This window comes from Drosophila albomicans, chromosome X, assembly GCF_009650485.2.
Source record: "Drosophila albomicans strain 15112-1751.03 chromosome X, ASM965048v2, whole genome shotgun sequence".
Classification (NCBI taxonomy): domain Eukaryota; kingdom Metazoa; phylum Arthropoda; class Insecta; order Diptera; family Drosophilidae; genus Drosophila; species Drosophila albomicans.
Window position 1 is genome coordinate 22,911,757 of NC_047627.2, and position 15,420 is coordinate 22,927,176.

A 15,420-nucleotide genomic window follows, 5' to 3' on the forward strand; every position below is an offset into this window, starting at 1 on the left:
TTATCAAGGTTCAAACTGCAGTCTATAAACCCAAAAGGTTGTCGCTGAGACAACTGTCAAACTAAAGAAATTATACTATAGAAATTCGACATTGTAGACCCAAATGTACCAGAAATTATGCGCTCATCTGGGAAAAGCCCGGCCGCTGAATCAGACCCTTTGTTCCACATCGGACGCTTCCAAAGGTAAGTTTTGGAATTCTTTAAAATTCCCTTAATAATGCATCGATCATTATCATTTGAGCAAAGTGGTGCCTAAAAAAGGAGCAGATGCTGTTCGCCATCCACTAAAAAAACCAGTGGAAAGTGAAACCGAATTCGACACCGATGAGAGCGATACACGAACCGATATTAATGAATGTGAGGATCAGGACCGATTTAAGGTAAGAGAATCTTCTTTAACAGAAAGTGAATCTACATATATGTATGTGCATACTTTAAGTCTTGAGATAGTTAAACGCACTGTAGAACTAATCGTAGAAGCAAGCTAATTAGGTTGTCTACAGTGAGTGGATAACAGAGATAGAGACAGCGGCAGAGGCAGAGGCAGCGTTTATCAGCATTGAACTTGACAATGTTAATGCCAAAGCTCTCGATCTCGCTCTCGCGCAGCGACTGCGACTGCGCTGCTCAACTAAACTGCACTAAGCTCTCTAAGTGGAGTGTGCGCAGCCACCACGCTATGGGGAGAGGGAGAGCCAGCCTCCGATGAGAGAGAGAGAGAGAGTAAAACACTGCTGCTGATCTACGTTAATTAACACAGCAGCAGATATACGACGGTCGTTGCCTCCCCCCGTTTCTCCCCCTCCCTCTCTGGTGCTTTGAATATCCAAAATATTAACACTGAGTGTTTCGTGTATTACTGCTCGTTTGCATTGATTGTTGTTGTTGTGTTGTTGGGTTGTTGTGGTGTTGCTGCGTTGACAGCGCCGTCGACGCAGATGCTGACGATGGCGCTAGTGTTTGTTGTTGTTCTTCTTGCCGTTTGTCTCGTCTGGCATTTTGGTTAAAGTGCAGTTTGCACAAGAGTCGCAGATCATTTGCAGTCCAGAATTTGTGGTGTTCGTTGTTTTGTGGCGTAAACGTGACCGTTACTGTTGCTCCCCCCTCTCCTACCAGTGGTTTTTGTAACAGATTAATAATTGCAACACGCGCGTGCGTTTTTTGGCAGCACATTAAATTCCAATTCCAAGTGGCAAATTGTGAACTTGAGGCGAGGCTTGTTTTTTTTTTGCTTGTTTTTAGTGTTTACAATTCGCGCTTAATTTTGTCTGTGTGCGTGTATATGTGTGAGTGTGTGCGCTCCCACATTTTTACCTCCGTCTGTTGTCTGTTTGCTTATGTGCATTAAATTTTATTGTTGAACGGCAACAACAACTGCAAATGAAACCTGTCGATGTTGAGAAGGCAAGCACTGCCTCTGCCTCTGCTGCAGTCGCAGTCGCAAACGCAAACGAAGTCGGCGGCAAATTAAAGGAGATGACAACTAACGAGAAGCAGAAGCAAGAGAAGCAGCAAGAGGTGAGCTTAATGTACCGCTACCTTAAACGGTCGCATCGCTTATGGATGCTGCGCAATTACATACCAACACATGCATACAAACATTCAAAGCTTTAAGTGTACAGGTCTGTGTGTGTGTGTGTGTTTGTGTTTAAGTGCTGTGCCCTAAACTTGAAAAGGAAAAGAAATCAGCAGCAAAAGCGACGTAGCGGCGTCTGTTTGTTGTCACTTTCTGATGGCAATTGAGAAAGTCTACTGCGCACACACACAAACACACACACTTGAATGTGCTGCATTCTGAAATGAACATAAGGCAGTGAGAGAGAGAGAGAGAAGCCTAACTTAAGATGGTAGACGACTCGATTTTCAATGCAACTGCAAATACATGTATGTATGTATGTATACAGATCTAAGCATGCAATGCATGCGAATGTACATATGTGTGTGTGTGTGTTTGACCTTGGTCACACGACTATCAGGGCGAAGTGCGTGCCTGGCAATCCTTTTATTGCCGCGCAAATTGATTGAATTAATCAACGAGCGAAATTGAAATGAGAGATTCGCAATAGAATTGTGGAACAACAAGCAATAGACTGGCGATGACCCAGTTACCGATAGTGCATAGAAATAACTAACTTACACACACACCCATACATATGTACATTTACACTTACAACCGCAAAGAGTTGAATAACCTGCTGCTGGCTAAACATAAGTTGGCAGTTCTCAGTTCTTTAACCACATATGTGTGTACAGTATGTCAAGAAACTCTTTACACACTGAAAAAAAAAAAAAATAATTTTTGACATTGCATGCAAAAATAACGCCTTTAGTTATTTTTTTCAACATTTTTTTAATGCAGAACTATTATTTAGCAAAATTTTTAATTAGTATATACAGAAATAAAAACGAGAGGGAAAATTTTCAAGCAACAAAAAATGAGTATACACATTTTTGACACTGTCAAGAAAGTGTTTACACACTTGTCTTTTCGATTCCGTTTTGTTCTATTTTTAGAAAAAACGAAACTTTTCCGTTATCCATTCTTCTGAACTATGCACTATTTTTGCATTCCTTTTCATTCAATTGCGAAATCTTGCTGCGCACTTGTCACAAAAAAACTGATTTTTTAATTATTTAATATGCCTGGAGCTAGATTGACTTATGAAGTTACCCAATTGATTTATTATAATCACCAAATTGGGAAATCTGTAGCGGAGCTAGTGGAGATGTTTCGTGTGTCCCGAAAAACAGTTTATAATGTTTTAAATCGAGCAGAAAACGAAGAAAGACTGGAGGCAAAGTGTGGAAGTGGTCGAACGAAGAAGATTGACAAGCAAGAAGACCGCCTTATCATGTGTAAGGTGCGTCAAAACCCCCAAATTTCGACTAGAACACTTGCCAAGGAGTTGGAAGAAGAGTGTGGCAAGGTCGTTTCGCATGAAACCATCCGCCAACTAATTCTGCGGAACAAGTACTCTTCTACTAATATTGTAGTTTAAGTTTTTTGTGTAAAGACTTTCTTGACAGTGTCAAAAATGTGTATACTCATTTGTTGTTGCTTGAAGATTTTCCCATTCGTTATTTTGTTTTTATTTTAATACATACTCATTTAAAATTAGTTATATAATAGTTCTGCATTAAAAAATATTGAAAAAAACTAACTAAAGGCGTTATTTTTGCATGCAAAGTCAAAAAATATGTTTTTTTTTTCAATGTGTAAAGAGTTTCTTGACATACTGTATGTATGTATGTACGTAATTTGAAGTCTAGCCAAACGTTAGACGACGCAATGGCTGCGCCTCATTGCTCCCGCCTTCCCTTCACCTTCAACTTCTTCCCATTCTTCGCTTCGGCAATTAGTCGCAGCAGCTTTCGATCTCTCACGGTTAAATCATCAGTTTTCTTTCTATGCGTTCCACACGGCTCAATAAGTATGTTTGTATGTCTGTTTGTCGTTGTGTTACCGTTCGTTCGAGCGAATGAGCCGAGACAACAAAGCAACAACACTTAAGACTGTGACGTCACAATCACGAAAGTGAGGTTATGTGTGCTTTGCTTATAAATAGATTTGCTTATTGAAATTGAAATTAAAAAAACTGTAGTTGAGTGTGTTCGACGGTCTGATACCTGCAAGTTATACATATACGAGAGGTTTTGTTATTCAATCGAAACCAGTTCAATTGTTTTGATTTTGATTCATGATTCACGAATACAACTTTGCTTTTATAGTATTAAATGAGATCTTGTTGTTCTATATAGTTTGAATACATTCATTTTACCAAACTGCAAACTGATAATACCCTTTTAAGTGCTAGCCATCGGGTATGTCCATCAGTCGTGCATTGTGCCCCTCAACTGTGTGAAAATTGTGCAATTATAGTATATGATATACGAGTTGTAATGTCTGAGGTAGATTCCTAGAATCTGGACAGTATGATTAGATATGCACAAATCAGGTTTATTGCACTTGTTGTACTATTAAATGGACATGCATAACATATGTGTATGAATTGAATGTGTCGAGTGCAATTGGATTAGATTAGATTAGATCTAAGATGAATTTATTGTTGGTTTACCTCTGGAGATCGATAAATGTCTCGATCTGATCTTTCCTCCAGCAAGATTTCTTATTTGCCAGAAGTTTGCGCACCTGGTCGATAGAAGCTTACAGATTGAATGTGTTCTATACTCAACACTCAATTCAATTCTTAGCGATCAATTCATTGCATCGACTCGCAAAGCGAATAGTAAATAGTAAATAAAACATTTGTCAGCACTTGCAATTGGAAAATCCACTTTTCGCATCGATCGAGAGTGTGTAGCGGGGGGTGTGTGAATACTCTCCCTACTCACACACACTCATACTCAGAAACACTCACTCCAGTAGTGTTTTTAATAGGTGTGGACTTGACTTTGGCTTTAACTTAACCGTTGTTGCGTGCGCAGAATTCGCGATTTGTCTAGCGTTGAGTTGGCCAACAGCTGCAGCTGGATACCCGTTTACGGTTTACCTTGGCCAATAGGCCAATAGACAAATACCAACAATAACAAACAGACAGCAAATCCAACAATAAACAACAAACAGCGACACCAAAACAAATTTACAAATTGAAAGCGAAAACAAATATCAACAAGTGAGAACGTTGTGCGCGGTACTATTCGACTAGAAGATACCCGGTAGTTTAAGTTTAACCCTAGAGATAACAGTCATGTACTATCGATAACAGTACATACTATCGATAGTTGCGTAGATATAATACCCAACTACCGATAACAGTCTTATACTATCGATAGTTGCGTAGCGATAATAGTTTTGCAATTATTATTTAAACTCAATTTACCACATTCGAAAACTGGAATTAATGTTAGCATTGTCACACATTTATACCACCCTGTCAAACCAACTAATGCAGCATATGCAAATGCAAAATCGTCAAAGCCAGTCAGTAAATACATACAACAAACACTAGGTCAGAGTCGCTATAGAGAATCTACATATAAATACTGCATTCATATTCGTTATTTAAACTCGTAACTAGCTAAGAGTCGCTCTCGAGAGTTCAGACTTGAGCTGTCAGACTAGCAAGTACCCTGCAAATGATGAAGAACATACTTTTACAGCGATGTCGATTAGCAGAAAAGATCCAGATTAATGCTATACCAATCACATATGTACATCGTTGTCGTCATCAGACGCAATATAACCCATTGAACCCAATACACACAGGGTACAACATGTTCACTCGATTCTAAGTACTTTTTTATACCCGCTATCCATAGGGTAGAAGAAAGGCAAAACTTTGTGCCAACAAGAAATGCCACAAAAATGGACAGTTATTGCTTTTGGTATATTTTCAGTATATTAATGGTATATCAATTTGGTATATTTTTATATTGATTTAACTGAAAATCTGGTATATATACAATCTATGGTATATTTTGAATGTATGTATGTACTGAATCAATATACCAAATATTCCATTTAGTATATTTGTAGTATTTTTGGGGTACATTAATTCAGTATATTTTAAAATAAATACCGCACAGTTTTATTTTTAGTGGGTAGTGGGTATCTCACAGTCGAGCACATTCGTCTATAGCTTTCTTACTTGTTTGTGACTTACTTAAATGCAGCTAAACGAGAGAGGAAACCAACAGAGAAGCAGGCAGAGACGGAGAATGGGAAATGACAGTCAAGTTTTTGTTGCTATTTTTGAAAATTTAGAAAATAACAATTTAATTATTCGTACTTTTGATAATGAGACGACGCGACGCGACGTCGACGACGATGACGATGACGTTTGAATGCCCTTACCCCAAAGAATGATGCCTATCTGCAGTTGTATATATTTATCAGACACATACACAGATACAGATACGGATAGAGGTGTCTGGTAAGTGGTCTAGAATTTGGCAAGTCATCGGCCAAATGATGCGGCACTTTCTCATCTGAGTGATTTGATAGCGGCTCAGTCAAGTTCAACAATGCGTGCAACGCAAAAACAAACATCAACACATACATCGACTAAGAATAGTTATAAATAATGTGTATTTTTAAAACGATCGGTTCTCGGTTGACAAACTGACCAAAAGTGTCGATTACAATGCGGTTTTCGGTTATAAGCTATATTTATGAATATTGAATTGTGAACCACATAAAAAACATCCTTTTCCTTAGGAGCAGTCATTGAGAAATGAGTACAATGATGATTAGATCATTTGGAAACCTTTTTTGGGGGCAGTCTAAAGTGTTTTTGTGTTTTACTAATGGGTAATTCCAGCTACCAGGTCATAAACAATCGGTCTAATAAATGGGTACACTCTGATAAGCCAAAGAGAAAAAACTACGCTCGATTGAGTTCACCTGTTATGTGTAGATACCCGCTGTCCGTTTTTTATGGAAAATAAAGCAATTAAACTGCACTTGATTTTTGCCTCATAAAACGATTGTTTCGCACAACTTCCTCTCTAGCTGAACAAGCGATTGCAATAAAGTTCTGAGAAGCGTATATTTCAGCTTGAATGACAGACAACACTTTGTTACTAATTGTAATTAATAATTTGAATAAGTGTGAGGAATTTGAAATAAATAGATACTTGCTGGAATTTTAACTGTTTAAGCTGTATCAAATAAGCACAGGTTTAAAAACATGCTGTGGTTTGTGTCTTAGCTTAATCAAGAAATTATCTGCTCTAATTGTGTTTAATTAGTTGATTAATTTAATGTGTTTTGCATTTGAAAAGGGAGCTGAATTTGTTTTCTCTTACTTCTTTTATATATATGATTACGAACGTTTGTAATAAAGTTCCCAGAAGTGTATATTTCAGCTGGAATGACAGACAGCACATAAAAGTCTTACCAATAACACTTTGTTTCGAGTCAAATTGTAATTAATAATTAATTTGAAATAGTTTTGAATCAGTGTTAAGTATTTGAAATACATGTATATAAAGACTTACTGAGATTAGAGATTCTTAAGCTATATCAAATAAGCACTGGTTAAAAGCGTGCTATGACTTGTGTCTTAGCTTAATGAAGAAATACAAACACTTCATTCTCGCACTAATTGTGTTTAATTGATTAATTTCAAGTAGTTTTGAATTTGAAATAAGTAGATGCTAGGAAGAGCTGAAATTGATATCTTTTACTTGTTTACAGAATCTCGAGTATCCGAAAGCAGTTGGCTTCATCATCAGCAATGAGTTCTGCGAGCGTTTTAACTACTATGGCATGCGAGGTGAGTTAACTATGAGTTATCCGCTTTTCAAATTCTCCATCTCTGTTAATGACACACTTGATATCCACAGCGATTCTCGTGCTGTATCTGACACATAAGCTGGGCTACAATGAGGAGACATCGACGGTGCTGTTCCACATATTCACGATGCTGGTTTACATCTTTCCGCTGCTCGGAGCTCTGATTGCCGATGGCTGGCTGGGCAAGTACAAGACGATACTCTATCTGTCGGTGGTGTATAGCTTGGGTGCCCTCGTGGTGGCCATTGGCGCCGTGCCCCTTGAGGGGATGCCAGTGAAGTGAGTAGAGAGCGAGTACTTTGTAAACACTTGCTAATTTGATCATCTAATTCCGCAGAATTGTGACGATTGTGGGACTTCTGTGCATTGCCGTGGGCACGGGAGGCATTAAGCCATGTGTCTCGGCCTTTGGCGGCGATCAATTTCAGTTGCCGGAGCAGAGCATGCAGTTGGCCAAGTTCTTTTCGCTCTTCTATTTCGCCATCAATGCGGGCTCGATGATCTCGACGACAGTCACGCCAATTCTGCGAGCGGATGTCCATTGCTTTGGCGAAGACGATTGCTATTCGCTGGCCTTTGGCGTACCCGCCATCCTCATGGTCGTCTCGATGCTGATCTTTGTGGCCGGCAAGCGTCGCTATCGCGTCCAGCCGCCGGCGGGCAACATGATCTTTGGCGTCTCGCAGTGCATAACGAGCGCGTACAAGGGATGGCGAGAGAATCGCAAGGAAAAGCGGATGGCGCACTTTTTGGACTATGCCACGCCCGTAGTTGGCCAGAAGATGGTGCATGAGACAAAGTGTCTGGTGAAGATTCTACTGCTCTATGTGCCATTCCCCATCTTCTGGGCGCTGTCCGATCAGCAGGGATCGCGCTGGACATTCCAGGCCACCCACATGGACGGCTTTGTCTGGGGCTACGAGATTAAGCCCGACCAGATGCAGGTGATCAATCCGCTGCTCATTCTCGCCTTCATACCCCTCTTCGACTATGTTGTCTATCCGCTGCTCGCTCGCATTGGCATCCGGCGACCGCTGCAGAAGCTCTCGATTGGTCTGCTCTTGGCCTCGTTTGGCTTCTTCATCTCGGCTGCTCTGGAAATGCGTTTGGAACAACAGTCGCAGTCGCTTAACCCAAATCTAACTCACCTGCGTCTCTACAACGGCATGCCGTGTCGCTATGACTTCAGTAGCGCGTTGTCATCGACTGGAGAAGGAGGAGACCTTGAGAGATTAACAGCTAAGCACAGCATTGAGCCACTGAGCATGTGGAACGCACTTGGTCTGCATGTGCCTCAGCCCACAGAGTTGAAGTTTGTCTTCACAGCGCAGTCGGCGGAGTTGAGTAGCAAGTGCCCCCGTATTGAGGGGCAAGTTCGACTGGAGCCGGGCAAGTCAGTCAGCTACTTTCTGGCCAAGGATGCGCTCAATGAATTCGCCGAAGATGTGAGCAACGATCAACACACATCCAGATCACCGCTGATTCGTACGCTCCTCAACACACCGATGGACGAGGGTCCAGTGCTTCTCTCGAGGAGCATTCCCCTGGACACAAGCAACTTGTCGACGCTCCACCAGGTTGCGCTTGGCCATGGCGAATTGGATATCAACGGGCAGCGGGCAGCAAGCTTCGAGGCCAAAAGCGGTAGGCTTTACAATCTGCTGGTGCAGGGAAATGCCGAGGATGGCTACGTAAGTAGATCACTCTATAAAAAAGTTTCTTCAATTCACAACTCACGCGCCTTTTGCAGCAACACAATCTGCTGGAAGTGATGCCTACTGAAGGTGGCGCCCCAACGCTGTCAATTCTGTGGCAGCTGCCGCAGATTATTGTGATGACAGCCGCGGAAATAATGTTCTCCGTAACTGGACTCGAGTTCTCCTTTACCCAAGCGCCTGTGAGCATGAAAGCCGTACTGCAAGCCTGTTGGCTGCTCTCGGTGGCCATTGGCAACATGATTGTTGTGGTCATTGCTGAGGTCAAGTTTGTTGAATCTCAGTCAGCGGAATTTGCGCTCTTTGCCATTTTGATGCTGGTCAATCTTCTACTCTTTCTGTTCCTCGCTCGCAATTATAAGTACACGGACTGCTCACAGCAGCAAGAGAACGAAACTGATGTCAATGAGCAAGAGTATAAACATATTCCGAAAATTGGACGAACAGCTAAAGGTGGAGTCCATCATGGCATCGATGGTCAAGGGAGCTATCGCAATGCCGCCTTCGATGCTAGTCCTGAACCCTAAGTTGCAATACAGTCACAATTGCGATTGTATGTATACGAATCTTTTATTTATTTTAAAATCATTTTTATTTGTTCAATTTTTGCTATTTAAGTTTATTTTTTATTTATGTACATACATTTATTTTGTTTTTTTTTAGTAGTTGTTTTAAGTTCAATTTGGTTTTATATATTTTTTTATTTATGTAATTACATTTGTTAACATTGTTGTATCGTTGAAACTAACTTTATTTTATTTGAATGTAACCGTAACACGTTATACAGTAACGAGGGCTGCACAGCTGCGTTGCCAGCGTTGCCACATGGCTGCAATACATTGTGCATGTGTTGCCACATGGCTGCAATACTTTGTGCATGTGTTTCCATGTGGTTGGCAACGCGGCTGAGGCAAAGGCAGCGCTGTGCGATATGTTTAGCAACCACTGCGCACGATCGCCCACTTTGGAAGGCCATTGCTGCGACTAATTGCAAAATAGTTAAATACTAAATGTTCATTAATGTGATGGCATTCTTTTGGGAAGGAGTTTAAGAGAGAGTTTATCGCAAATGCGACGCATTATGTGTAAAGATGTTGGCAACTAACTAAACGCAGCTATTTTCAATGTGAAAAGAAACCCCAAATTGTTAAACAAAGACTATACACGAAAACAATGAATGCAAATGTGTATAACTTCTTTACGCAAAAAAATGCAATGAATGCAATTTTGTTCGTGGGAAAGCAGGAGCAGAAACAGAATTTTATACAATTTCAACGTTGACGGCATTGCCAACAGTAACCACATAAAATCCGAAGCCCACTGAAGGAACAGCCTGTAGAGCGAAACAAATGAATAGCGGAATAAGGCTCTTACAGTTATCAGTTTCAACTTCAGTTTCCGTCTACCTGGAAGTGCAAACAAAAGAAACTGGAAATATCCAGAAAGAAAACAGAAAAACATGCAGCTGCAATGCAGAATAAGGAACAAAGAGCCGGCTTAAGGAAACAAAACGAGGCGAAGGGTCGACTCACCCCGTCGTCTACCTGGTCCCTATTCTGGTCCGGTCTGGGTTCTGTTGCCAAGGATACTGCGAGGATAACGAGTCGACATCGTCGCTCGTCGCACATCGTCGGTCACAGTCGATTGAGAACTCTTCAGCCAGCGACACGGCCGCAGCTTCTAAATTTTCTTTTTAAAAAGTGCAGTTTTTTTGTTAATATTTTTTTTGCTTGTGCAGAAATCAAAAGAAGTTCCAAAATTGAATAGAAGTGAAAGCAGAGCAGTCTCAAGTTGCCGAAAAATTTGTATATGCCAAATCATCACATCCCAGTGACTTTCCTTCGGGAAGTTTCCATTTGCATCCACTCGCATCCATCAATTCCATAAATTGCTGAAGCTGTTTTCAACCAGAAATTAAGGCTCCCGCGACACGTAAGTTGCCCACTGTGTATGTGTCTGTGTGTGTGTGCCCGGGTTCCCAGTTTGTGGCGTCGGCTCATTGGAGGGGAAACTCTCCCAGGGCGGACGCAGCGGGACGTGGACTTGGACGTGGATGTCGCAGTTGAGGGCTGAGGATCAATCACGATTGCATTTCTCAGCTGGCCGCCGCCTTATAGGAAAACGCTTATGTTGGAGACACTTGCCCCGAGGTGGACAAATGAAAAATGAAACTTATACTCGCGATACTTTGTGCTTGCTTTTGGTGCCACCTTCGAAGCATACACGAGATGAAGCGTAACAACATACTTCCCTCGTACGTGGGTGGCATCACATGTAAGCGAGAGAGATAGCAATAGCGCGCAATCGGAGAGAGCGTGCGTTCCGCTCTCTCTCTTTTGCCAACCACACACACATATGTCCATCTCGCTCGGCAAGGGTGTGCGACTCGAGCGGCTAAAGCAGGATAGCCATAGAAGCGCGGCCAGCGGGAAATGCAACAAAACAAAAAAAGAAAAAACAACACAATACTGAAGAAATTGCACGAAAATGAGCGCATAAACAACACACACGAAATAAACGAAATTAAACGAGACGCACGCTGAACAAGTGTGAATATCAATCGAAAGCGAATAAATCGACGGATCGAGCGAGGACTCGGCGTCTGCTCCTAGCTCCGCTCTTCCTGCTGCTACAGATCACAGAACCAACATCACATACACAACACACACACACAAGTTTGTGGTAATGTCGCTTGTCGCGGAGAGACCTCCCATAAATAATTCCGAGTTTGTCTCGAATGAAACAACAATGAAAACAACATATTTTCAATACGATCTTAAGATCCTAACTATCCTAAATATAATACAGCAACGAAAGTGCCATAACGAAATAAAAGTGTCATCCTAATCACTCATTAACTCTCATCCTATCCCTTGGCATATTCAAATACCTTTTCCGATAATTGAATTACTCTTTTCGAGTTCTTAGCCTCGGCCGTGTCGCTGCCTCGACTGTCACCTTGAAGAAGCCAGCCAAAACCTAATAAAAAGATCAATAAATTCCAAGAAGAAGAAATGTGAAAGCCAGAATCGTAAGAGTGAAGAAAATGCGTAAAGAGAAAGCCAGAGATTGCCACATATTTCGAGTATATTTGGAGAAGCCAGAAAAAGAAAAACAAATCCGGAAACTGAAGAAGAAAGGACGAGAAGAAATGCCACTGCATGAGTTCGTATGCGTGTGTACAAGTAAAGGAAACGCTTCTAGAGATCTTTCAGCAAAATTTCAACATTTCCCATTCAATCACCCCCCAAACAAAAATTTGTGCAGTCATGAAAATTGGCAATCAGTTATCGACTTTGAAATCGCCTAAAATTCATAAACTCCTCATTTTATTGTCTAACTCAACAAGTTGCTTCCAGAGCAGTTCTGAATTCCCGTTACTTAATGCCTTTTAAAAGACTGCAAATCGGTGAGTTATTATTTGCTAACCGAATTCCTCTTTGGCTGTGTCAGAGAATTGTGGAGCTGACTTAAAGTCCCCCAATAAATTAATAAACCCCACTAAATAAATAAATGGTTAACTGTTGTACGTGATGTGTGCACTTAATGCAAAAGAAAACAAAACAGAAAACAATTAAAAAAAAAGAAAAGAAAAAAATAAAACAAAAAATATACATTAAAAAAAATTGAAAAAAAAAAACAAATGAAAAGAAATGAAATTGTTTTCGAAAACGCTTCGTAACAGCAAGTCTGTCACAATTTTCGAATTATGAGCAAAAAAATACAAGAAAATTAAATGCAAACCTGTTGCTCGACATGTGTCTAGAGTCTGGCAATTGGTTTGCTAAGTTGAGATTATAACAAATTGAAAGCTTGTAATTATGAAAATATTGCATAAATGTTCACACATCGCGTGACAGTTGAGAAAAACTAACGAAACGAATGAAAATTAAAATTGGGGCAAAGAATGTTCGCAATTCTCTGTTTCTGATCAGCGAGGAAATATTACAAAACTCCCCCAAAACAAAAAAGAAAAGAAAAAGAAAAGTTTCTCGATCAGTTGATTAACCTATTTCTATGCTGTGTCTTTCAGATGAGAGTAAGTCGAATCGAATCGATGACTGCCGAAACTTGGAGCCAATGGGAACCAAAGTTTTTAGTTACTCGAATTATTCATTTTGTTATCGTTATACAACGGCGATTTCAAAGTACAGTTTTCAAATCTCAAAATTTTTGTTCTCATCATCTCGCATCACATTTTTTATCTACTAATTTTCCCAATTCAAATGAAGTGTTTCCTCTTCTGTCTGCCGCATAAGAGCTTTGATTTGCAAGCTGATAAAATTGAAAAGAAACTGACAGCCATAGGAAAAGCCAAAACAAAAGACATTATTTGAAGATGAGATCTATGAAAATTATATTCTATTTTCAGCCATGAAGACTGACGACGAATTAATCTGGTTTCTACTTGCAGCTTTTTTTATTTGTTCTTTGATTTTGTTTCCACAGATCATTCTCAAGCATATCCAAAAACAAACTATCCAGTATTTTTCAGTTTTGGTTTCTTCAATTCTATCCTCATTGTCACAACTCCCAACAACAAGATAACGCCTCCCACACTAAAGTCATTTGGGTCCCAGGACTCACTCATAGTCCTCAACCTATTACCATACAAAAACATCCTCAATATCCATAAACACAAACACTAATCTCAAAAAGAAGAGAAAAGAAAAGAAGTATTTTTGAATTGCGTAAAATATCTTTGAACTGCGCGCGAAGCACTTTCCGTCTGTCGAATGTGCTTGGCCGCGGTTCGTTTAACGTAAATATGAAATATGAAATTCTTTAGGATAAATGTTTTACGCAATTCAAAAAGAGTAATGAAAATATTATGCACACAAAGTATACACAAAAAAAAAAAAAAAAAAAAAAAAATTGAAAATGAAAAAAGAGAAAAAGAAACAAAAAAAGAACATATTAAAAGATATACAATAATGTGTGGAAGCGTCATACGAACTTTCACAAAAGTGCGTTTAATAAATATGTAAATGATGATCTGTTATACGCCTGCGCCCATTCTATCGAAAAGAAATCATTTGTCTGTTTTCCGAGCAGTCTCGATAACAGCAAAGTGTCTAAGAAGAAGTATCTCAGAATCGGTGCAGGATTATATGATTATCACACTCTTCAAATTATTTTGTAATTCCGATCAGAAAAGGTGTTATTAACCGTTTTCGACATTATTCATACAATTCTATTTTGATATTAAATATTTATTGAATTCAAATATATTTTGCGTTTTTATTTATTATACAAAAACCATGCTTGGGTAGTATATTACTTCATTTTTGTTGCCATATCTTGGCCAAATTCTTAAGGATTTATATTCTTATAATCACGGTAAGTATTTGTAGTGATTGCATTCAAGGATTTTAATTATCCTGCCATATCCTTTTTGATCCTTGCGAGTCGTGTGTCAATCGAAGCGTATTCGTCGGGACTACTATCCTGCCCATTTTGATCCTGATTGTCCTCGTGGTTCTCGAGTTATTCTAGAGTTGTAATTTTCGTATTTTTCAGTTGGCCAACGCGACTGAAAACTTACAACTTTTTTGATGGCAATCGATAGCGTTGGTCTTTATAATCCTAACAATACAAGTCCTTAGAAAATGCGACAGGACATGGCCGAGATATACGCATTTTTAATTTTTATATGCTATATTACTTGCATTCATTTGTATTCTAAAGATATGCTTTAAGAAGCTAATGTGTCTAAAATTGCGTGGCAAACCATGACGAGGTAGAAAAGCCCTTGGAAAATGTCAGCTGAGCCACATGAAATACCAGGCGAACATAAATCAGCAGCAGGCAGATGCACAAACATTAATTTGGCGTATCAAAAGTTCATACTCCGCATTAAATTGACATCCTGAAAGTATGCATTAAAAAACAACAGCAGTATTTTAGAAATCGAGGTAAAAGTATGCTGCATGTTATAAACAAATTTTGTAAGATTTAAAAAATGTCCTATATTTCTTGACATTTGAAGGACAATCGTTATGTCCTTTGACACAAAGGTACCACTTGGGAATACAAATTGATTGACATACTACACTGGACGAAGGTCCTTACAGGACCCGTGATAAAATGAATAAAGAAAATAGCGTATTTCTCGGTCATATCCTTTTTGATCCTTGCAAGTCCTGTGTCAATCGAAGCGTATTCGTGACGACTATTATCCTGCCAAATTTAATCCTGATGGTCCTTGTAGTTTTCAAGTTATCCTTGAATTTCAAATTTACGCATTTTTCATTTAGCCAACGAAACTGAAAAATAACAAGTTTTAGATGCCAATCGATAGAGTTGTTCCTTACGAATCGAACAATACATGTCCTTTAAAAATCCGACAGGATATAGCCGAGTTATTCGCATTTTTCAATTGTATACGTCATATTAATTGCGCTCTTATAAGTATGCTTTAAAATAATTGATGTGCTTAACAATT

General features: G+C 39.6%; 1 protein-coding gene across 3 annotated transcripts; it reads left to right on the top strand.

Annotated features, from left to right (window-relative positions):
• Window positions 1–54: 54 nt before the first annotated feature.
• Window positions 55–12,659, top strand: LOC117577817 (peptide transporter family 1). 3 transcript variants are annotated; one of them, XM_034262750.2, is made up of 6 exons: window positions 55–185; window positions 249–382; window positions 7,162–7,240; window positions 7,311–7,539; window positions 7,598–8,951; window positions 9,011–12,659. In XM_034262750.2, the coding sequence occupies exons 1-6, from the start codon at window positions 104–106 to the stop codon at window positions 9,500–9,502; spliced, it is 2,370 nt and encodes a 789-aa protein (XP_034118641.1). In that variant the 5' UTR covers window positions 55–103; the 3' UTR covers window positions 9,503–12,659. The 3 variants fall into 3 exon arrangements, with proteins under 3 accessions (XP_034118641.1, XP_034118639.2, XP_034118642.1); XM_034262748.2 differs by having other exon boundaries at window positions 80–185; window positions 244–382; XM_034262751.2 differs by lacking the exons at window positions 55–185; window positions 249–382 and adding an exon at window positions 1,031–1,520.
• Window positions 12,660–15,420: the final 2,761 nt, after the last annotated feature.